A 24,721-nucleotide genomic window follows, 5' to 3' on the forward strand; every position below is an offset into this window, starting at 1 on the left:
GTGGCGATTTTCGGAGTGTTGGATGACCCGGGAATCCAGGAGGAGAAAGAGGCAGATGTTCTAGCCTTTGCTTCCCTGGTAGCCCGGAGATGGATACTATTAGCTTGGAAGGACCCAAAGCGCCTGAGACGGAGACCTGGCTAACTGACATGGCTAGCTTTCTCTGTTTGGAGAAAATTAAGTTCGCCTTGAGAGGGTCAATGTTAGGGTTCGCCCGGAGGTGGCAGCCGTTCGTCGACTTCTGTGGGGAACATTAACTGTCAGCAGAAGGGGGGGGGGGGGGGGGGGTCGGAACGTTGGGGGTTAGGTTAGTTTAGAGTAGCGGGTTAGTAAAGGTGGGACCTGTGAGGGAGGAAGGCGGCTTTTGCACTATGTTTATATTTCCATGTACATTGTTTATTTTGTTGTTATAAAACCATAAATACCTCAAGAAAATGTTTGTTTAATAAAAAAGACAGAGATAGATAGATTCTTGATTAATAAGGGGACCAGGGGTTATGGGAGAAGGCAGGAGACTGGGGACGAGAAACAGATCAGCCATGATTAGGCAGAGCAGACCCGATGGGCCAAGTGGCCTAATTCTGCTGAAATGAAATGAATGAAAATCGCTTATTGTCACGAGTAGGCTTCAATGAAGTTACTGTGAAAAGCCCCTAGTCGCCACATTTCGGCGCCTGTCCGGGGAGGCTGGTACGGGAATCGAACCTTACTGCTGGCCTGCTTTAATAGCCAGCGATTTAGCCCAGTGAGCTAAACCAGCTCCTCTGTCTTATGGTTTTATGGTAATGCTCTAGGGACCCGCCTCAAATCCCACACGGCAGATGGTGGAATTTAAACTCAACCAAAGTCTATGATGGCCATGAAACGATCAAAAAAACCAACTGGTTCACTACTGTCCTTTAGGGAAGGAAACCTGCCATTCTTACCTGGTCTGGCCTGTACCTGACTCCAGACCCACTGAAATGGGGCTGACTTTTAAAGGCCCAGCAAGCCACCCTGGTGTATTCAATTGCTACAAAAGGAAACAAAAAAGGAACAAAACCGGATGGACCACCCGGCATCGACCTAGGCACCAGAAACAACAATGGCAAATACAGCCCTGTCAATCGTGCAAAGTCTTCCTTATGAACATCTGGGGACTTGGTGCCAAAATTGGAAAAGCTGTCTACAGACTAGTTGAGCAACAGCCTGACATAATCATACTCACTGAATCATACCTGACAGATAATGTCCCACCATCACCATTCCAAAGTATGTCCTGTCTCACTGGCAGGACACACCCTGCAGATGTGGCAGCACAGTGGTATACAGTTGGGAAGGAGTTGCCCATGAAGTCGCATGGCACCAAGTCAAACATGGGCAAGGAAACCTCCTGCTGATTACCATGTACCGTCCCCCTTAGCTGATGAATCAGTACCCCTCCATGTTGAGCACCACTTGAGGAAGCACGGAGGGTGGCAAAGGTGCAGAATGTATTTTGGGTGGGGGACTTCAATGACCAGCACCAAGAGTGTCTCGGCAGTACCACTACAGGCAGAGCTGGCCGGGTCCTACAGGACATAGCTGCTAGACTGGGACAGCGGCAGGTGGTGAGCAAACCACAAAGAGGGAAACTCGTACTTAAATAAGTTTTTTTTAATATAAAGAGTACCCAATTATTTTTCTTTTCCAATTAAGGGGCAATTTAGCGTGGCCAATCCACCTAACCAGCACATCTTTGGGTTGTGGGGTGAAACCCATGCAGACACGGGGAGAATGTGCAAACTCCACACAGTATGACAGTGACCCAGGAACAGGATTCGAGCCCAGGTCCTCAGCGCCATAGTCCCAGTGCTAACCACTGCGCCACATGCCGCCTCGGGAATACATACTTGATCTCATCCTCACTAACCTGCCTGTCACAGATGCACTTGTCCATGACCGTATCGGTAGGAGTGACCACAGCACAGCCCTCGTGAAGACAAAGTCCTATCTTCACATTGAGGATACCCTCCATCGTGTTGTGTGGCACTACCACTATGTGAATTGGGATGAACTTGGATCTAGCAACTCAAGACTGGGGATCCATGAGGTGCTGTGGGCCATCAGCAGCAGCAGAATTGTACTCAGCTGCAATATGTAACCTCGTGGCCCTGCATATCACCCCACTACCATTACCATTAAGCCAGGGGATCAACCCTGGTTCACTGAAGAGTGCAGGAGGGTATGCCAAGAGCAACATCAGGCATACCTAAACAGGTGGTGTCAACCTGGTGAACCTACAACACAGGACTACTTGAGCGCCAAATATAATAAGCATCAAGTGATAGACAGAGCTAAGCACTTCAACAACCAACAGATCAGATCTAAGCTCTGCAGTTCTGCTACATCCAACTGTGAATAGCGCTGGATAATTAAACAACTAATTGCAGAAGGAGGCGCCACAAATTTCCCCATCCTCAAATGATGGAGGAGTCCAGAACATCAGTGCAAAAGGCGAGTCTGAAGCATTCGCAACCATTTTAAGCCAGGAGTGCCAACTGGATGATCCATCTCAGTCTCCTCTGGAGGTCCCCAGCATCACAGGTACTAATCTTCAGACAATTTGATTCCCTCCAAATGATGTCAAGAAATGGCTGAAGGCATTGGATACTGCAAAGGCTATGGGCCCTGACAATATTTCGGCAATAGTACTAAAGACTTGTTCTCCAGACATGTCATGCTCCCAGTTATCTACGACACTGGCATGTACTTGGCAATATGGAACATTTCCCAGGTATGTCCTGTACACAAGGAACAGGACAAGTGCAACCCAGCGAATTACCTCCCCATTAGCTAATCTCGATCACCAGTAAAGTGATGGAAGGGGTCATCAATAGAGGCATGAAGCGGCAGTTGCTCAGCAATAATCTGCTCACGGACGTGCATTTGGGTTGGCCATGGTCACTCAGCTCCTGACCTCATTACACCATTTGACCGAGTATGACTTCAAGGAGCCCTAGCAAAACAAGTCAATGGAAATCAGGGGGAAAGCCCTCCACAGGTTGAAGTCATGACAGCCACAAAAGCAAATCACTGCATGAGTTCCTCAGGATAGTGTCCAAGGCCCAAACATGGCTTCAGCAACGACCTTCCTTTCATCATAAGGTCAGAAGTGGGGATGTTTGCAGATGACTGCATAATGTTCAACACCATTCTTGACTCCTCAGATACTGAAGCAGTCCATGTGCAAATGTAGCAAGACCCGGACAATATCCAGGCTTGGGCTGACAAGTGGCAAATAATGTTTCTGCCACACAAGTGCCAGGTAATGACCATCTCCAACAAGAGAGAATCTAACTATCGTCCCATGACATTCAATGACACTACCATCGCTGAATCCCCTACTATCACATCCTGGGAGTTACCATTGCCCAGAAAAGTAACTGGATTAGCCATACAAGTACTGTGGCTACCAGAGCAGGTCAAATGCTAGAAATCCTGCAGTGAGTAACTCACCTCCCGATTCCCAAAGCCTGTCCACCATCTATAAGGCAAAAATCAGGAGTGTACTGGAATACTCTCCACTTGCCTGGATGAGTGCAGTTCCAACAACAGTCAAGAAGCTCAGCACCATCCAGGACAAAGCAGCCTGCTTGATTGCTACACCATTCACAAAGATTCAATTCCTCCACCACCAATGAATAGTGGCAGCCATGTGCACCATCTACAAGATGCACTGTAGGAACTCACCAAGGCTCCTTAGACAGCACCTTCCAAATCCATGACCACTACCTACCACCACGAACCATAAAAGCATCAGATAACTGGGAACACCACCAATTGGAGGTTCCCCTCCAAGTTGCTCACCATGCTGACTTAGAAATATATCACTGTTCCTTCACTGTCACCGAGTCAAAATCCTGGAACCCCCTCCCAACAGCACTGAGTGAACCTACACCTCAGGGATTGCAATGGTTAAAGAAGGCAGCTCACCACCAGATAATAAAAGACCAAGTAGCAATTATTCAGGTTTTAAAAAATCAAATTGGAAAGCAAATTTAATTGTATTACAATAAAGGGAAGGCAAAATGTTTCTAAGTTCCTATGCTATGCAATTAAAAGTTTGAAACAGTATTTTTAAAGTAACATTAATAAACAAAAATATCACCTTTTTAGATTACTGGTCATGGGCATGGAAACTCTGCTAATCCTTCTAACACTTGGGTAATTCATTGAGATCTTTGAAGATTTCAGAGGTGACATTGATCCTTGGGTAGTGCCTGAAGAATTGACTCTGTTAAATCAGAAACAAAATTAAACAACCTTGAATTACCATAGTCGAGTTCAGAGTGGATAATATTTGCTCTATGATTCAATATATTTATTTTCTAAAACTAAGCTTTAGGATGATTCGCATGATCCAGTGGTTAACACTGTTGCCTCACGGCTCCAGGGTCCCAGGTTCGATTTCCAGATTGGATCACTGTCTGTGTGGAGTCTGCACGCTCTCCCTGTGTCTGCGTGGGTTTCCTCCGGGTGCTCCAATTTTCTCCCAGAAGTCCCAAAAGACGGGCTGTTAGGTCATGTGGACATTCTGAATTCTCCATTTGTGCACCCGAACAGGTGCTGGAATGTGGCGACTAAGGGCTTTTCACAGTAACTTCATTGCAGTGTTAATGTAAGTCTACTTGTGATAATAAGAGATTAAGAAAGATTAAGAATATGATTTGGCCAGAGTGGACTGGGAGAAGACACTTTTCAGTAAACCTGTGACAGAACAGTGGGACGCGTAGAAGGAAATAGGGAGAGTACAGGGCCAACATGTTCCAGTCAAGAAAAAAGGGTGGGATCAACAAATCCAGTGAACCCTGGATATCGAGGGATATACAGAATTGGATCAGGAGAAAAAGGGAAGTTTGTGGCAGATATCGAGGGCTCAAAACAGCAGAAGCCCTACAGGCTTATAGAATGTGCAAGAGGGAACTTACAAAGGAATTTAGGAGAGCAAGAAGGGGACATGAAAGGATACTGCCAGATAAAATAAAGAAAAATCCTAAATTGCTTTACAAGTACATTAGGGTAAAAGGATAGCTAGGGAAGAGTAGGGCCCATTAAGGACCACAGCAGTAATTGGTGTATGGAGCCGGAGGATGTAGGTAGGGTTCGAAATAAATACTTTGTGTCAGTGCTCACTTGTGAGAAGGACAGTGTGGGTATAGAAATCAGGGAGAAGGACTGTAATTAAATTAAAGAGATTAACATAGACAGAGAGGAAGTTCAGAGTAGTCTGGCAGGCTTAAAAGTAGACAAGTCTGCAGGGCCAGATGAAACGTATTCCAGGCTGCTGAGTGAGGCAAGGGAGGGAATAGCAGGAGCAATAACAATAATTTTCAATTCCCCTCTGACCACAGGAGAGGTGCCAGAGGATAGCCAATGTGGTGCCATTATTCAAGAACGGAGGAAGGGAAACCAGGAAACTACAGGTCAGCAGTCTAACCTCTGTGGTGGGGATACTATTGGAAGCAATTCTGAGCGACAGAATGTGGAGAAGCTGGAATTAATCTGCATTTGGAGAAGCAGGAATTAATCAAAAACAGTCAGCATGGTTTTGTTAAGAGGAGGTAATGTCTGACCAACTTGATTGAGTTTTTCGAAGAGGTAACTAGGTGCGAAGATGAGGGAAATGCTTTTGGCGTAGTCTACTTGGACATCAGTAAGGCTTTTGATAAGGTCCACATGGAAAACTGACAGCGAAGGTAAGAGCCCATGGGATCCAAGGAAATTTGGCAAATTGGATTTAAAATTGGCTGAGTGGCAGGAAGCAGAGGGTGATGGTCGAGGGGTGTTTTTCTGACTGGAAGTCTGAGTCCAGTGGGATCCTGCAGGGATCAGTGTTGGGGCCCTTGTTGTTTGTGGTTTCCATAAATGATTTGGATATGAATGTAGGAGGGCTGATTAGTAGATTTACGGATGATCCGAAAATTGGTGGACAGGTAAATAGTGAGGGGGATAGCCTTCCATTACAGGAGGATAGAGACGGGCTGGTCAGATCAGCTGATCAGTGGCGAATGGAATTCAATCCACATAAGTGTGAGGTGATGCAATTGGGCAGGACAAACAAAACAAGGGAATACATGATAAATGACAGGACCCTGGGAAGCACAGAGGATCAGAGGGTCCTTGGTGCGTATGTACACCGGTCCCTGAAGTTGGCAGAGCAGGTGGATACAGTGGTTAAGAAGGCATATGGTATACTTGCCTCAATTAGCTGAGGCATAGAGTTTAAGAGCAAATGTTTTTTTTGTTTTTATAAATTTAAAGTACCCAATTTTTTTTTCCCAATTAAGGGGCAATTTAGTATGGCCAATCCACCTAGCCTGCACATCTTTGGGTTTGGGGGCGAAACCCACGCAAACACGGGGAGAATGTGCAAACTCCACATGGACAATGACCCAGAGCCGGGATCGAACCCGGGTCCTCTTGCCTTATAACAATGTTGCATGTGGGAGTTTGCGGTACATAAATTGGCCGTTGCATTTCCTACATTACAGTGGTGGCTACATTTCAAAAAAGTATTCCATTGGCTGTAATCCGGTGGTCGTGAAAAGTGTTGTTTAATGGGTCTGGTAGTTTAAAAATGGCGACATAACTTTCCCCCAACATGATCAATGCTTTATGGGGGCTTCCCCCAACATGATCAATGCTTTATGGGGACTTTGGTACTCACTAGAACATAGAACAGTACAGCACAGAACAGGCCCTTCGGCCCTCGATGTTGTGCCGAGCAATGATAGAACATAGAACAGTACAACACAGAACATGCCCTTCGGCCCTCGATGTTGTGCATGATCACCCTACTCAAACCCACGTATCCACCCTATACCCGTAACCCAACAACCCCCCTTAACCTTACTTTTTAGGACACTACGGGCAATTTAGCATAGCCAATCCACCTAACCCGCACATCTTTGGACTGTGGGAGGAAACCGGAGCACCCGGAGGAAACCCACGCACACACGGGGAGGACGTGCAGACTCCGCATAGACAGTGACCCAGCCGGGAATCGAACCTGGGACCCTGGAGCTGTGAAGCATTTATGCTAACCACCATGCTACCGTGCTGCCCTTCAAGGAACATGCCACATGCAACATGCCACTGTTCCCATAAATGCTGTAAATTTTAACCACCTTGGTACAATTCCAATGAAAAATTTAGATTTTTGCTCCAACTAGATTAAAAAAAAAAACAGCATTCCCTGCCCCCTGCCCTCCGACTGAAAAGTCGGCACTCAGCCGACCCCAGCTTACTTGCAGCAATATTACGTTGGAGGCAGCCTCAATTTAGTCAGGGTGCAACTTCTGCTCCCTGTCTGAGAGGAAGTCCTACCCTAGAGAGCTGCTGCACTTATTGACCGGCAGTTCTGTAATCCCAGCAATGACAGAATAGAGTAGTGGGTATGGCTGGGACTTCGAGCAGTCTCCTAAAAGGTGTCACGGGGATGATCCCAGTGAAGGGGTGGGTGCAGGGCGAAGAAGTCAGATGGGGGGAGGAGGTAGGTACGATCTTTGGGGTCTTAACTCTGAGAGGTACAAGGGATTCCACCCCCACAACAAAGGTGTTACCCTCCTTCCTAGAGGGGTGGAGGTAAAATTAGGTCTTTTAAGTGGCCAGTAATTGACAAGGTGCTGGGTTGTCTGATGCTTTACTTATTTGCTGTAAATATGAGGTCAGGTCAGGGGTGGACAGGAAGGTAACAAGCAAGCCATCCGTTTCACTTTTAAGAGCCGACCCAACCTGCTGCCTTCAAGTATGCTGGTGGAGTCTGTAAAATCCTGCCCAATATTTTTTTTTAAAATTTATAAGTGTCAATACTTTGTACTTTTTCCTGAAATGTAATTTTCAAATTTTGCTGAGGGAACACAAACATACAGAAAAGATGTCTTTACATAATTTGTGAGAAATTCAATCACTTTTAATCATCTTTGGCCAATTGGAGGCAAGCTAGTATTTTTTTAATACAAATAAAGAGTTCAACTAGCTATCCACTTTTTTCGTGGTATTCAAAACCAATCATTTCCACATTTACTTGCATTTCCATTCAAAAACATGGATAAAGTACAAAAATTAAACATGCCTGCTTACCTGAATGGTTGTGAAGGAGATCTCGAATGGATTTTCATATCATCTAACCTTTAACAGCATATTAATGAATAAATAGTCAGTTAATGGATTTGAAAATAAATTTTCAGAATAATAAACATTTAGCAAAAATTAAAATTCAGATCCATGTTTGGATATCATTGCTTTGTTCCAATGTTACTACAAACAGGAAAACGAGCAACTGATCATTAGTCTCTGCTAAATCAGTTAACTAGATTAGTTAAATCAGTTTTGAAAATAGACGAAAAGCAGTTCTTTGATCACTGTAACATACACAGTAGTCACCTTTGAAGAAATATTAGCAAACACGTTAAGTCATCTTTTCCACTTCAACTGCGCTTCTTTATGTAAATTGTAACAATTATTTCTAAAAGAAAAAAGTGAGACCCTACTTCAGGGAACAAGATGAAAGGACAGGAAAGACAAACTAAAGCTTATTTTTTGTAACAAGATCCTTATTTGTGCAGTAGCTGCATTATAACAAAGCCAAATCATTCAATAGTACATGTACACATACTACTTTTATCCTCAGGTGGGGTGGGGGGAGGGCGGATATTGCATTGAGGCTTTTCACAGTAACTTCATTAAAGCCTACTTGTGACAATAAGCTATTATTATCTTACTTCCTGCAAATAAAAGATGTGGATATGGTGCCCGTATGGGCCCGTCATTTTGTGGGGTATGTGGAACATTCATTGTTCCAGTCCTACTCAGGCCCACTTCCACACACGACTCCTTTTCCATTACATTGATGGCTATAATCGTTGCCGTTTCATGCTTTCATCTGGACCAGGAAAGATTTCTTTACTTTGCTTCTGATTCCCATCCCTCTCACCTTCACATGATCCATCTCTGACACTTTCCTTCCTTGATCTCTCTGTCTCCATTTCTGACAATAGACTGACCACCAATATTCATTCCAAACCCAGTGACAACCACAGTACCTCACTACAGCTCCTACTGCCTCACTTCCTGTAAGAACTCCATCTCATTCTCCTAGTTTCTCTGCCCGAGTCATCTGTTCTAGTTATGGCACCTTTGAAAATGGAGCTTCTGACATGTCTGTTTTTTTCCTCGACTGAATTCTCACCTCGTTATGGTTATGTTGACAGGGCACTTAACTGTGTCCGTCTCATTTCTTGAACCTCTACCCTCACCTCTTCGTCGCCCTCCCGGAGCCATGGTAGGTTCCCCCTTGTACTCACTTTCCACCACACCAGCCTCTGCAATTAAAGGATCCTTCTTATGCCATTTCTTCCTCCTCTCCCAAGAACGCCCCCTACATTTCCTCTTGAAAAAACATCTCCCAGCATCAATCCCTTCCCCTCCCCTCGCTCGCCTCGTAGGCCCATTGAAACCTGCTAACCAGGCTCCAATGTCCGCAGTCCTCCTCTCACCTTACCTCCGTTCACTAGCCGACTTTAGTTAGCTCGCGCGGGTGGCTCCCGCCAAGATATATCGTCCCCTCCCACCAGTCCCAGAGCAACAAAAAAAAACACCAATCCAACCCATACAATTCACTAAAATAAAATATAACTGTCGCAACACAGAACGCCAATCAACCCAACCATTAACTTGAACTCTATAACAATGTAAAGAGAAGTAAATTACAATACACATCAGTAAACAGAAAGCTGTAGCATTTATACATTTTCCAGTTCCCCAATCACAGTCCACAGTCTCTCTTCCAGCTCTGCTCCTCACATCTGTCCCAAGCCTTCTGCCCTCACGAACGCCTCAGCCGTGTCCGCTGACTCGAAATAAAAGTCTTTGGCCTCATATGTTACCCTCAGCTTCGCCGGGTATACCATACCAAATCACTCCCTTTTTGAACAGTGCCACCTTCACTCGCCCAAACGCCGCTCGTCTTTTTGCCAACTCCACCGTCAAGTCCTGGTAGATCCGAACTACCGCACCATCCCACTGCACTTCGCGCTTCAACTTCGCCCAGCTTAACACCATCTCCTTCATGCAGTACTTATGGAAGCAGATAATTTCTGCTCTTGGTGGCTCGTTCACTTTGGCCTTCATGACCGATGAGCCCGGTCTAGCTCGTACTGGGAGGGGTTCTCACCCTCCCCCATCAGCTCCGCCAACTTCTTAGCGAAGTATTGTGTTGGCCTTGGGCCCTCTGTCCCTTCGGGCAAGCCCACAATTCTCAAATTGTGCCGCCTCGAGCGGTTCTCCAAGTCCTCACGTTTTGCTCGGAGTCCTCTGTTGACCTCCACCACCCTCCGCAGCTCGTCCCTCATCGAGGTGAGCTGGTCGCTATGCTGTGTTACGGCCTCCTCCACTTCCTTTATCTTCTTGCCCTGCTCTCTCACCTCGGCCGATGTCTTTGCCACAGCTACCCTCACCGGGGCGATTGCCTCCTCCACCATTGGTTTCAATGCGGCCGTCGCCTCCTTCCTCAAGGCCTCCAAGTGCCTCGCAAACTGTTTTTCCAGCTCTACCGCCAGCACCTCGGTCATCTTCTCCACCGTAAGTAGTGTGGCCCCACCATACGGTTCGACATCCGCCATCCTGTCAACACTTGTGCTCGTCTTCTCATTCAGCGGCGAGCCCGCGTTTCCTTCCTTCTTCAACGCTGCTTTTCGCATCTTTTAACGGCGTATTGTTTTTCCTTTCTTTCACCTTTTCCCCCCTTCACCCTCTGTCCTTCTTCAATCCTTTTTTTTCTTTGAAAAACAAAGTCAATTTTTCCAGGGGGGGGGGGGGGGGGAAGAGAGAGAGAGAGAGAGAGAGAGAGAGAGAGAGAGAGAGAGAGAGAGAGAGAGAGAGAGAGAGAGAGAGAGAGAAAAAAAAACTTTCACCAGACTTATTAAAACTTCTTCTTTCTTTCTTTTTTGCATCCCTCCAGGCTTTCCCTGGGACTGGACTTCAACCTTCTTAGCACGCTCTAGGTGGGAGCCATCCGACGTGGGACATCTCGTCTACATCCCGCCCTGGCTTCGGGCCTGCCGCCTCGGCCCCCATTTGGCTCCGCCCCCCCTGCTCTGCCCTTCAAGCGCGTGCTGGGCCCGATGCCTCAGCACCCGCGCGGGGTTCTTCGCCGGTTTTCAAACCGGCCCCACTAGCTGCCTGTGACGGTCCCAAAGGCCGTCATTAGTTTGGGGGGGGGGGGGGGGATCTAAAGGTCGGAAACCCCGAAAGCGCCGCAAATCATGGCCACTGGTGGGAGCTCTTCCCGATACAGCCATCAAGCTCTCAAGCGCCACCGGAAGTCCAACATCCCTCCCCACTTAATATAGTATCCCAAAAACTATGTATAAAGTTACAATTGTTAACGGAGACAACCAGGGTTCAATTCTGGCCTTGGGTGGCTGACTGTGTGGAGTTTGCACTTCCTCCCAGTGTCTGCGTGGGTTTCCTCCCGGTGCTCCGATTTCCTCCCATAGTCCAAAAATGTGCAGATTTGGGGGATTGCCCATGCTAAATTGCCCTTAGTGTCCAAAAAGGTTAGGTGGGCTTACTGGTTTACGGGGATAGGGTGGAGGTGTGGTCTTAAGTAGGGTGCACTTTCCAAGGGCTGGTGCAGACTCAATGGGCCGAATGGCTTCCTTCTGCACTGTAGTTTCTATGAGAGTTCTATGAGAGTCCATCAAAAAGACCATCAGTCTGAAGGCCTTCATAGCCCATCCACAGACTCGGCACTCTCTTCGGCAGTCAAGTGGTCCTCAGCAGGGACCACTTAGATTTTTATTTTGAAAAATATTTTATTGAGGCATTTATATACACAAAACAAGCAAACAGGGCTGCAAAACAGCTAAATACCTAACACCCCACCTCCCATTCCCCAACTCCTTACCTCCTTTTTTTAAATCCCCCCCCACACTACTGACATCTTAACTATTTCTGAAGAAGGGGGTGGCACGTGGTGCAATGGCTAGCAGTGGGACTACGGCACTGAGGATCCTGGTTCGAATCCCGGCCCTGGGTTAATGTCCCTATGGAGTTTGTACATTCTCCCCGTGTCTGCGTGGGTTTCACCCCTACAACCCAAAAGACGTGCACGTTAGGTGGATTAGCTATGGCTCATTCTGCCCGTGTCTGCGCGAGTTTCGCCCCCACAACCCAAAGATGTGTAGGTTAGGTGGATTGGCCAAGCTAAATTTCCCCTTAATTGGAAAAAACAATAATTAGGTACTCTAAATTTATAAAAAACAACTATTTTCGAAAAAGTCGATGAACGGCTGCAATCTCCAGACAACCCCTCTACAGACCCTCTCAAGGCGAACTTTATCTTCTCCAGTCTGAGGAACTCTGTCAGGTCACTCACCCAAACCCCTGGTTTTGGCGGCCCCGAGTCCTGCCATTCCAATAAAATCCATCTCTGGGCTACCAGGAAGGCAAAGGCCAAGACATCGTTCTCTCTCGCCCCTGGATTCTGGGTCTTCTGACACTCCAAAGATTGCCACTTCTGGACTCGGGACTACCTTCACCTTCAAAGACCTCTGACATAACATCGGAGAACCCCTGCCAGAATCCCCAAAGCTTTGGACAGGCCCAATACATGTGGACATGATTCGCAGGCCCACCCACGCACTGCCCACACCTATCCTCCACCCCTTCAAAAACAAAAACCTGCTCATCCTGCCACAGTCATATGTGCCCTGTGGACCACTTAGAACTGAAACAGGCTAAGCCTTGCACAGGAAGATGATGCATTCACCCTCCTCAAAGCCTCCTCCCACACCCCAGCCTCCACCTCCATCCCCAACTCTTCCTCCCACTTATGCTTCACTACCCCTATCGGGGCTCCCTCCCAATCCATCAATTCCGTATAAATTTTCGACACTTTACCCTCACCTACCCCTGTTTTAGACACCACCTTGTCCTGTAGCCCCTGGGGTGGCAGGTGGGGAAAGGTCAGCACCTGCTTCCTGAACCCATTCCCGGCAGGCAACTCAAATTCTTCGACCAAACCCTCCAAGCTGGGAAGCTGCCCCCAATGAATAGATCGCCTCCCCAAACCGCTAAATTCCCACCCGTTGCCACCCCTGAAACCCCCCCCCCCCGGGAGCAAACCTATGATTCCCGCAGATCGGGGCCCAAACCCAGGCCCCCTTCAGCCTCAGGTGCTGCCGTCACTGTCCCCACACCCTCAGGGCCGCCAGCAGTACTGGGCTTGTGGAGTACCTGGCTGGCGAGAACGGTAAAGGCACCACGAGGGACCACTTGCATGACAGGTGAACTAGCCTCACTGGCCTTGATAAATAGGTTGAACAGAGACGGGAGTCCCTGACTCGCCTTGGCTGGACCGAATTTCAGAAGTATTCACGATGCTTGCTGGACTGGTCAACTCCACGTCAGGGGTCTCCACCTCTAGTACCTCAGCTGGTTAACGTGCCTTTTGACAGTCTTCCAGTTAACATCAACCACATTAGACACCGGTCCTGACTACCTGTCCTTCTAACCAAGGCGAACCGGCAACAAAATTACAGATCAAAACCAGGACTCCCACCCGGTACGAACTGTCACCTCTTCTGGGAGGCCTGATGCGACTTCCCCTTCCCTCCAAACTTGGAAATATAAGATCCAATCGGATTTTAAAAAAATGTAGAGTACCCAATTAATTTTTTCCAATTAAGGGGCAATTTAACGTGGCCAATCCCCCTACCCTGCACATCTTTGGTTGTGGGAGTGAAACCCACACAAACACGGGAAGAATGTGCAAACTCCACACGGACAGTGACCCAGAGCCAGGATTGAACCTGGGTCCTCAGCGCCATGAGGTAGCAGTGCTAACCACTGTGCCACCGTGCTGCCCCCCAATCGGTTTCTTAACTGGTTTCCTGTGAGAAACTCCGATGGAGTGACCCTCGTAGTTAAATGAGGGTTTGACTTGTACAACAACAAAAAATTAGCCAACCTCTGACGAAGTGGTTTATTGGATTGCTTTTTCGTGGCATTCTTGAAAGTTTGAATGGCTCTTTCAGCCAGACCATTTGATGCTGGGTGGTCCGGGGATATCCTGGTGTGTCATATGACATCTGCTCTCACAAAACGTTGGAAATCAATCTTGGCGAAGGGGATTTCATTGTCTGAAACAATTAACTTGGGAAGCCCATGAATGACAAACACGGGGCGGCATGGTGGCACAGTGGTTAGCACTGCTCCCACACAGCACCAAGGACCGGGGTTCGATCCTGGCCCCCTGTCCATGTGGAGTTTGCATATTCTCATGTCTACATGGGTCCACCCCTACAACCCAAAGATGTGCAGGGTAGGTGGATTGGCCATGCTAAATTGGCCCTTAATTGAAAAAAAAAGGTAGTTTAAATTTTAAAAATGAATGGCAAACACTTGGCGCAAGGCATCTACTGTGGCCGCTGAGGTAGTGGTCCCCATCTATTGAACTGATAGCCACTTTGAGTGGGCATCTCCCAACACCAAAGTCATCATGCTCAGAAATGGGCCCACATAATCAACATGCACACTGGTCCACTGGAGACCTGGCCATTTCCAGGGGTAAAAGGTGGCAGAACGCAAAGGTTGCTGCATTTGGCAAAAGGTGGCACTGTTGTATTAGTTCTTCAATTTTTTCCTAGAAAGTCGAGGAACGGCTGCCACATCCGAAAGAACCCAGTCATGGACCCTCTCAAGGCAAACTTTATTTTCTCGAGACCGAGAAACCCAGCCATGTCACCAATCCAGGTCTCCACACTCAGGTTGAGTCTCTCCACATTAAAAGGAGCCGTCTCCGGGCCACCAGGGAGGCAAAGGCCAAAACCTCGACCTCTTGCGCTTCCTGAACTCCTGGATCATCTGACACACCAAAGGTCACTATCTCTGGACTCGGCACCACCTGCGTGTCGAGGGTCCTGGACACTGCCTTAACGAATCCCTGTCAGAATCCTTTAAGAGCCAGACATGCCCAGAACATATAGACATGGTTCGCTGGGCTTCCCGCACACCCCGCACATCTATCCTCAACCCCAAAGAACTTGCTCATTCTCGTTGCCGTCATGTGTGCCCGGTGGGCCACCTTAAACTGGATTAAACTAAGCCTGGCACATGATGAAGAGGAATTAACCTGGTTTAGGGCATCCGCCCACAGGTCCTCATCCAGCTTCCCGCCTCACTCCTCCTCCCACTTGCCCTTAAGTTCCACCACTAGGGCTTCCTCCGCCTCCTGTAGTTCCTGGTAGATATCCGACACCTTCCCCATCCCTACCCAGGTGCCGGTGACCACCCTATCTTGCATCCTACGTGGGGGTAGCAACGGAAATGTCACCACCTGTTTTTTTAAGAAAGGCACATAACCTTAAGGTATCTGAAGGCATTTCCAGAGGGCAAATTAAATTTCTCCTCCAGCGCTTTCAAGCTGGGAAAAGTTCCCACTATGAACTGGTCCCCCATCCTTTTAATACCTGCCCTGTGCCAGCTTTGAAACCCTCCATCTATCCTGCCCGGGACAAATCTGTGATTGTTGTGTATCGGGGTCCAAACTGAGGTTCCCTCCACCTCCCTGTGTCTCCTCAACTAAGTCCGGAATTTTACCCAGCATGCGTCTCATGAATTTCACGTCATCCCAGTTCGGGGCGTAGACGTTCACTAGCACCACCCGGGTCCCCTGAAGCTTCCCACTAACCATTATGTATCTGCCCCCTTTATCAGCCACAATACTCCCTGCCTCGAATGCCACCCGTTTACTGACCAGGATTGCTACCCCTCTGGTCTTTGAATCCAGTCCCGAATGGAACACCTGGCCCACCCACCCCTTTCTCAATCTTGTTTGATCTGCGAGTTTTAGATGCGTATCCTGTAGCATGGCTATGTTTCCCCTGGGTGGGCATAGTGTAACTCTTGAAGGAGGTTGCCCGAGGTGGGACGACCACCCACAGAATCAGGCCGTTTTCACGCGTGAACTCATCTTGATGAATGAGTAGAGCCTCAGGCAGTTCAGGCTTCTCGCATTGCTAACCAGATGGTACCATTTGTTTGACCTTTGAAAGGACAGGGTCTCTTTGGGTTCAGCTGCAAATGTACCCTGCAGGCACTGGCAGGGTGTTGAGGTGGTTTAGGGCTAGAATGATCATCTGGGGTACTGGTGGTGGCAGAAGGCTCTTGGATGGAGACAGGTGACTTAATGCATCTGCATCAGCAATTTGCATACCACGCCATAGTGAAACATAGTGTTAAGCTGCCAACAGCAGGCACCCAAGCTATGGGCGGTATGGGCCTATCTTCCTTTAACAGACCCAATAATGTCGTGTGATCAGTCACTATATCAAACAGCCGACTGTACACATACTGGTGGCATTTCTTCACACCGAATCTCACTGCAAAGCCCTCCTTCTCAATCTGGGCGTAGTTTTGTGGTGCTTCAGAAAGTATCCTTGAGGCAAAGGCAATATGGTGTTCCGAACTGTCTACCATTTTGTGGGTCCCCTATATGGTAAGGGGACGTGTCGCGTCAGTAGGATTGGTTCCCCTCCATAAAAGTGCACCAAGAGGTTTGACAACCATAGAACATAGAATTTACAGTGCAGAAGGAGGCCATTCAGCCCATCGAGTCTGCACCGGCTCTTGGAAAGAGCACCCTACCCAAGGTCAACACCTCCACCGTATGCCCATAACCCAGTAACCCCACCCAACACTAAGGGCAATTTTGGACACTAAGGGCAATTTATCATGGCCAATCCACCTAATCCGCACATTTTTGGACTGTGGGAGGAAACCAGAGCACCCGGAGGAAACCCACGCACACACGGGGAGGATGTGCAGACTCTGCACAGACAGTGACCCAAGCTGGAATCGAAACTGGGACCCTGGAGCTGTGAAGCATTTGTGCTATCCACAATGCTACCGTGCTGCCCTAAACCATAAAGCTTTCTTTTGAGGCTCCCTCCATTTCCACCGCTGATTCTTCCTCAATAGCTGGTGTAGTGGTGCCAATGTTGCAGCTAAATTTAAAATAAACATTGCATAGTAATTGACCATACCAAGGAAGGACTTAAGCTTGCTGACATTTTTGAGTGCAGGGACATCCGGTATGGCCTTGACCTTTCTTCCAATGTGTAAAACCCTGTTGCATCAACGCAAAATCCTAGGTACGTCACTTCAGGGGCCTGAAAAGTACATTTTTCATGTTTTAGACAGACCCCTGCATCACAAAACCTCTTGAATATTTCCTCTAGGCTGTCCATGTGTTCTTCTGCTGTCGTGCCAATGACTAGCGTGGGAATTCTTATCGTGCGGTAGAAGATGGCACAGACTGAAGCGATACCCGATATACTGGAAGAGGTCTTATGGGTATTGATTGTAGCCGACATTTGAGACTCATCAAGCTCTAATTGCAGGTAGGCATTACATATATCCCATTTTAAATACGCGAGGGTCCCCCCCCCCCCCCCCCCCCCCCCCCCCGGCAGCTTGGCGCAAAGGTCTTCAATTCGGGGAATCAGATACTGATCGACCTGGGCAGCTTCATTTATGGAAAATACTGGACAATATCAGCAGGTCTGACAGCATTTGTGGAGAGAAAAGGAAGCCAACATTTCGAGTCTGGATGACCGGTTTGTCACAGCTGACAAAAGGTTTTTTCAAATCTTTGACAGAGTCATCCAGACCAGAAACGTTAGCTCCCTTTACTCTTCATAGATGCTGTTAGACCTGCTGAGATTGTCCAGTATTTTCTGTTTTTGTTTCCGATACCAGCATCCGCAGTAATTTGCTTTCAGCTTCATTTATGGTCAACTCATTCCCCAGAAATCCTTATCGACCGATCAAGTTTAAGGACAGCGACTATCAGACATAGAATTGATCATAGAATTTACAGTGTAGAAGGAGGCCATTTGGCCCATCGGGTCTGCACCGGCCCTTGGAAAGAGCACCCTAATTAAGCACACAACCTCCACCCTATCCCCGAAACCCATTAACCCCACCTAACCATTTGGGAACTAATGGTCAATTTAGCATGGCCAATCCACCCAAGTTGCACATATTTGGACTGCAGGAGGACACCAGAGCACCCGGAGGAAACCCACGCCGACACGGGGAGAAAGTACAAATTCCACACAGTCACCTGAGGCCAGAATTGAACCCAGGACCCTGAAGCTGTGATGCAGCAGTTTTAACCACTGCGCCACCTATCGATGCAACCCACTCTTAAAACTGAACTGGCTTGATTATACCTAGCTCTTCAATCTCTTTAGCTCTGATTCAACCTTCTGGTGCAATGCGCATGGGTACTGATCTGGCTCTGAAGAACTTGGGTGTCGAATCTGGATTGACATACATCTTGGCTTTTACACCCTTAATCTTGCCCAATTCTTTGTGGAAGACATTTTCTTACTTCAAGACATCTTGGAGAATTCCTTCAGATATTTTGAAGATTTCCAGGCAGTTGAGCCTAATCTCCTGTAAGCAGTCTCTTTCCAACAGAATGGATCTATGTCCTTTCACTGCAACCAAAGGCAGATTGGTCTCTTGCCCTCTGTAAGCCACTGGGGTCTTGGCTGTTCGGAGGATCTTCAAAATCTCACCGGTGTATGGCGAACGCTTGGCTGCAGTACTCCTCAACATAAAAGACTGTGGCTGGATTCTCTGTTTCTGAGGCGAAGTGTTTATGCCAGCGGAGCATGTGCGGATATTTACAACAGGAAAATCGGCGCAACACCTGCTCCGATTCCACTACTATTAATGGGCGAGCACCAGCGCCACATGAAACACAATCAATTCCACATAAACGATCCTTCCCCCCCACACACACCATACCAGCCACCAAGATGGCTGGAAGGAAAACACTCCAGCTGCCCAGTGGTGATAGCAACCCTCCAGACGGGAAACCAACTACGGCAGCAATTCGGATTGACCGAAATGTCCGACAAAGCCCCCATCTGCAATAACCACAGGTTCACACCAGCACTCACCGACGCCAACTTCAAGGTGGAGAGGACGGGGGGGGGGCTTTGGCAGTCAGGGTCCTATACACATCACTGGAAGAACTGCCGCAGAGATTTCAACTAGCTAAAGGCAACAAACTCAAGATACCTTCAGCTGAAAAACTTCCTATGGAAGGAGACAAGGACATACCTGCGACCACCACGACAGACACTATTAGAAGAGCGACTGGACGCAGACATCCTAGGCAGAGAGAACTGAAGCGAACATGCACGAACGATTGCTGGAGAGGGCCGACTCAAGACAGAAAGAGGAAAGCGACGGAGGACGTGGGAGCGGCAAAGTGAGGTGGCAAAGTGAGGTAGCAAAGCCCAGCAAGAAAGAATGAGGGGCAGCAGGGAATAAGGGAGGGAGGGAGGAGCTTAGGGTTGGGGGGGGGGGGGGGGAGGAGGAGGATTGTACGGTGTGCCTGACGACGTCAGACTGTAAATAGAGAAACTTGAGAAGAAGCCTTTGTGTACTGTCCAATAAATGGAAACGAACGGCAATGTATAGAATTTTGAAAATGCCAATAAAAAGATTTTTTTAAAAGATGGCCGGAAGGAGAGCAGCGCCCCGGTTCGTGGACGCTGAGCTGGAGACCCTCCTGGATGCGGTGGTGGAGAGGCGGATGGCCTTACTCCCCGGCCCTGGAGGAAGGCTGCCAGGTGCCGCCATTCGCCGTGCCTAGGCACAGGTGGCAGACGCAGTCAGTGCCGTGGGCAACATTGTCTGGACCAGCATCTAGTGCGAGTTGGCAGCACTGTGCCCCTGGCCACTGAGGCCACCATGGGATGGATGCGTTGGACCGTCAATGTTTTGTTGTATGCATTTCAACACCCCCACCCCCACCCCAGGCCAACACCGCACGGGTGGCGTCCGTAGTGGAGGCCCTGGGGCGACGATTTTGGCTATGGACCAGCATGTCCAAGGTCTGAGGCATTCTCTGAGGGTGATGGCTGAGGCCCAGGACAGGCTGCCCTCTCACAGGCATCCATTTACCAGAGCCACCTGGACGTTGCAGCGGTGCTCCTCAGTATAGGCCGGTCACAGCAGGCCATGGCTGGTAACGTTGGTGGCATTGCCCAGGTGCTGGCCGGCGTGGCACAGTCACTGGCTGATGTGACACAGACCCAGAGGGTGGTGGCACAGTTGCAGCATGATGTGGTGCAGTCCCAGATGGCACAAAGAGGGCTTCCAGGACTGGCAGCACCAGGTGGCCGGGGGGGCTTCAGGGGATGACTCCGCCTGTGCTCCTGTCCCATGGAGCAGCCCGGGGAGAGGGGGGGGGGGGGCGCGGCTCGGGCACCCAGAGGGAGGTGGTGGTGATGGGGCCCGTGCTGATGACTCCCACAGGGGAGATGTCAGAACACCGCAGCACCTCGGACTCTCTCTCCCCTCATCTGGTGGGCAGTAGGCGAAACAGGGCGGCACCTGCGAGCAGCGGCCGGGACCATCCAGGCTGGGTCGCCCCAGGGGATGCGCGCCAACGGGGCGACCCTCGTCGCGGGGCAGGAGTCACAGCAGGGTGCCTCCACTCCTGCTGTACTGTCTGGGGAACCACCTAGGCATAGTGTTAGGGCCTGTAAGGCCAGAAAGTTAGACACTAGTTAAGTTGGCATGGGTGCAGGGCACAGCTTAGTGAAAGGGACGAGGGCATAGATCTGCAAGTATTTTTTTTCCCCAATTAAGGGCAATTTTCCCAATTAAGGGGCAATTTAGCATGGCGTATCCACCTACCCTGCACATCTTTTTGGGTTGTGGTGTGAGTTACACGCAGACATGGGGAGAATGTGCAAACGCCACACAGACAATGGGTCTGAGATCGAACTCGGTTCCTCAGCACTGTGAGGCAGCAATGCTAACCACTGTGCTGCCCCTTGATCTGGAAGTATTTGTTCACAATAAACACCTGTCACCACCATTGCAACCTGTTTCAGTGCTCTGTCTGATGGATCTGAGGGGTAGTGGTGGTGGACTGGTGCAGGCCCTGTGCGTGGACCGTGCTCCCCATCCTCCGACTGTCCCCACCATCCCCACCCTCCGACTGTCCCCACCATCCCCACTCCAGGGATTTGGTGCAACCTCGAGATGTAATGACCAGCCTGCATGCAGGGGTCACTCAGGTGGACAGTGCAACCGTCAGCATGAGTCAGACATTGCCATACGATGCGGAGCACCAGAGCTCATAGCAGCGCTGGTTGTCACCATCCATCCCTTGGACCAGACCCACTGTTACTGCCAACCCAGGGCCCCTTCTCGTAGCGCTGCAGGCATGTATAATGGACGGGGGTGCAAGCTGGGGGTTTGGCGGGGTGGGAAGTGAGGGGGCGTGGGTTTGGAATGTGGTGTTCGTGCCCTTGGCCAGCACACACCCCCCTGTTAGTCGGTGAACCTGGAGGCGACGTTGGTCCTGGCGCACAAGTCGTGCAGCTGCCTGTGCCTGCCTACGCCCCATTTCCTGCTCATCTTTCCCCTCCCCTGCATTCTCCTCGTCGACAAGGCCTGCCCTTCCTCCTCTTCCAGCTCACAGTCCCTCTGCTGCACAATGTTGTGGAGGATGCAGCAGGCCATCACGATGATGGCAACCCTCTCAGCCTCCTACTGGAGGGCCCCTCCGGAGCGGCACAGGCACCTTAACTGCATCTTCAGGACAATGAAGTACCCCTCGATCACACCCCTGGTGGCTCTATAGATGTCGTTGCAGCAAGTCTGTGTGTCGGTCTATGGCCTCCGGATAGGCATCATCAGCCACGGCCGCAGTGGGTAACCCCCGTCACCCAGGAGCCAACACCTCAGCCGGGGGAGGTGCCCCTCGGACATGTCAGGGACCGCTGAGCGTCCCAGGGTGAAGGAATCGTGCGCACTGCCAGAGTATCAGTCGCAGAGGTGTACGATGCGCTGTTGATGCTCACAGACCAGCTGGATGTTCATGGAGTGGTACCCCTTTCAGTGTAGAACGAGGCCATTCGGCCCATCGTGTCTACAACGGCCGCTGAAAGAGCACCCTGCCCAAGCCCACAGCTCCACCCTTTACCATATCCCAGCAACTCGATCTAACTTTTGGACACTACAGAGCAATTTTAGCGTGACCAATCCACCTAACCCGCACATCTTTGGATTGTGGGAGGAAACCGGAGCAAACCCACGCAGACACGGGGAAAACTCCTCCCATGGATTGCTGAGATGACCCCCCCCTGCCCGTCCAATCCCATCACAGACAACAACCCCTCCAGTAAAGAAGCGGCGGTGCCACCGGAAAGGTTGGAAAAACCTTTTTCGCAAAATCCCGCAAGTGCATGTACCTGAAACCCTCCCCACGCAGGACCCCAAACCTCTCCCCTAACTCCTTCAAACTTACAAACAGCCCTCCTAAAAACAAGTCCTTCATCTCCATCAGCCCTCGCTCCTCTCAACGATTCACCCTCTGATTGGTAACAATTTTGACCCCCCCCCCCCCAAACCTAAAATGCTGCCAAAATTGCCCCCATATTTTCAGCATGGCCACCACCACAGGACTCCCCGAGAACGTCCCTGAGGCAAATGGGAGCAACACCATTGCCAGTGCCCACAACCCCGACCACTTGCAAGAGCCTGCCTCCACCCTCACCCACAAAGCCTCCATCTCCCATCTCCAACCATGCACTTTCTCCCCATTCGCCGCCCAACAATAGTATAACAGGTTCGGAAGGGACAAGCCGCCTCAACTGTCACCCTCTCTGATGTACCGACTTCCTAATCCTTGCACTTTACCTGCCCACACAAACGACAAAACCAACCTATCCACCCGCGATAAAAATGACTTCAGCAAAAGGACCAGTATGCACGGAAACAAAAATAAAAACTGCGGTAAAACGTTCATCTTAACCGCCTGCATCCGATTGCCAATAATAGGGGAAGGCTATCCCACCTCGATAGATCTGCCTTGACCCTGGTCCACCAGACTCGCAAAGTTCAACTTCTGGAGGCAAGCCCAATCCCGAGCCACCTGCACTTCCAAATACCTAAGGTGGGCTATTGCCACCCACCCCAGCTTCCGCCCCTGGAAAAGACACCACAAAACACTCACTTTTTCCCAAATTTAAGTTAGAGCCTGAAAAAGCTCAATCTCCTGAGCTGTCCTATTACATCCCCCGGGTTAGAGATACACAGCAAAAAATCATCAGCACACAGGGACACCCAGGGTGGCACAGTGGTTTGCACTGCTGCCCCAGGTCACTGTCCATGTGGAGTTTGCACATTCTCCCCGTGTCTGCGTGGGTCTCACCCCCACAACCAAAAGATATGCAGGATAGGTGGATTAGCTATCCTAAATTGCTCCTTAATTGAAAAAAAAAGAATCAGGTACTCTAAATTTACTTTAAAAAAAACATACAGGGACACCCTATTTCCCATCCCCTCCTCACTATACCCCTCCATCGATCAGAGCACTTCAGAGCTATGGCCAAGGACTCCATATCCAGCGCAAACAGAAGGGAGGCCATAGGGCACCCCTGCCTTTTCCCTATGCAATGGAGTGTACCCCGAATTAATCTCATTTGTGTGCACATACGATCCTTATACAACATTTTCACCCATGCCACAAACTTAGGCCCAATCCCAAACCTCTTCACACCGCAAACAAATAGCTCCACTCCACACAATCAAATACCTGCTGCACATCCAGCGCCACCACCATCTCTAACTGGAGAACAAATCACATTTAACAGACAGCACACATTTGATGACAACTGTTTGCCCCTTAAGATCCTCCCCAATCACCTTCAGGAGGCACTCCTCCAACCTAAGCGGCAGCACCTTGGCATCCACGTTCAAAGATATAGGCCTATACGACCCACACTCCATTGGGTCCTTGTCCTTCTGAAGAAACAATTAAATAGATGGCTGTCCCATTGTCTGTAGCAGTGCCCCCTTAGCCACCGCATCCTCAAATATCTCCAACAGTGCTGCCAACTTATCCATAAATGTTTTATAAAACCCCACCAGGAAACCATCCGGCACCGGTACTTTACCCATCTGTATTTTCCCTATCGCTACCTGCACTTCTTCCACCTCTACTGGCTCCTCACACTCTGTCCTCCCCTCCTTGCTTACTTCGGGACACTCTAATCCCCCCACAAACTCCCTCATATCTGACTCATCCTTCGGAGGTTCGGAAATTGTACAAATTCTTATAGAACTCCTCAAATGCCTTGTTCACCTGCTCCAGTTCCACCACCAACTCCCCTGTCCCATCATGGACCTGAACAACCTCTCTCACAACCACCTGCCGGCAGAGCTGGCCTGCCAACAAGCAGTTGGCCTTCTCCCTGTAAACAGCCCCTTCGACCACCCTAACTGCTGAATTGTCTTTCCCATGGACACAAGGTCAAACCTCACTTGTAGCTCCTTCCTCCTCACCAGAAGATTTGGAGTTGGATCCTCCACATACCTTCCATCCACCTCCAAAATGTCCTCTACCAACTGTTGCTGCTCCTCTCTCGTCTCTGTCCATCTGAGCCTTAAACATCTACTTCAACGCTTCCCATATCACCGACGACGAAACCTTCCCATTCCCATTGAACCCTACGTAATCCTCAATCAGCTTTCCCATTTTTGGACAGAAATTTGGGTCTGCCAACATCACCATGTAGGCCTCTGAGCTAGCCCCTTCTCCAGGACCACATCCATCCAACGTGGAGCATGGTCAGAGATAGGAATCGCAGAATACTCT

At 49.3% G+C, this 24,721-nt stretch overlaps 1 protein-coding gene across 6 annotated transcripts in view; it reads right to left on the reverse strand.

Moving 5' to 3' along the window:
* The window catches only part of LOC119964781 (dual specificity protein phosphatase CDC14A-like), a 274,575-nt gene that overhangs the window by 35,410 nt on the left and 214,444 nt on the right, over window positions 1-24,721 (reverse strand). For all 6 annotated transcript variants that reach the window (XM_038794759.1, XM_038794760.1, XM_038794755.1 and 3 more), the window contains 2 exons: window positions 8,104-8,151; window positions 4,130-4,255 (listed from right to left, as the gene is read on the reverse strand). In XM_038794759.1, coding sequence (XP_038650687.1) covers window positions 4,130-4,255; window positions 8,104-8,151 — 174 coding nt within the window. The remainder of the gene's footprint in view (window positions 1-4,129; window positions 4,256-8,103; window positions 8,152-24,721) is intronic.

Source organism: Scyliorhinus canicula, chromosome 4 (assembly GCF_902713615.1).
Source record: "Scyliorhinus canicula chromosome 4, sScyCan1.1, whole genome shotgun sequence".
Taxonomy (NCBI): Eukaryota; Metazoa; Chordata; class Chondrichthyes; order Carcharhiniformes; family Scyliorhinidae; genus Scyliorhinus; species Scyliorhinus canicula.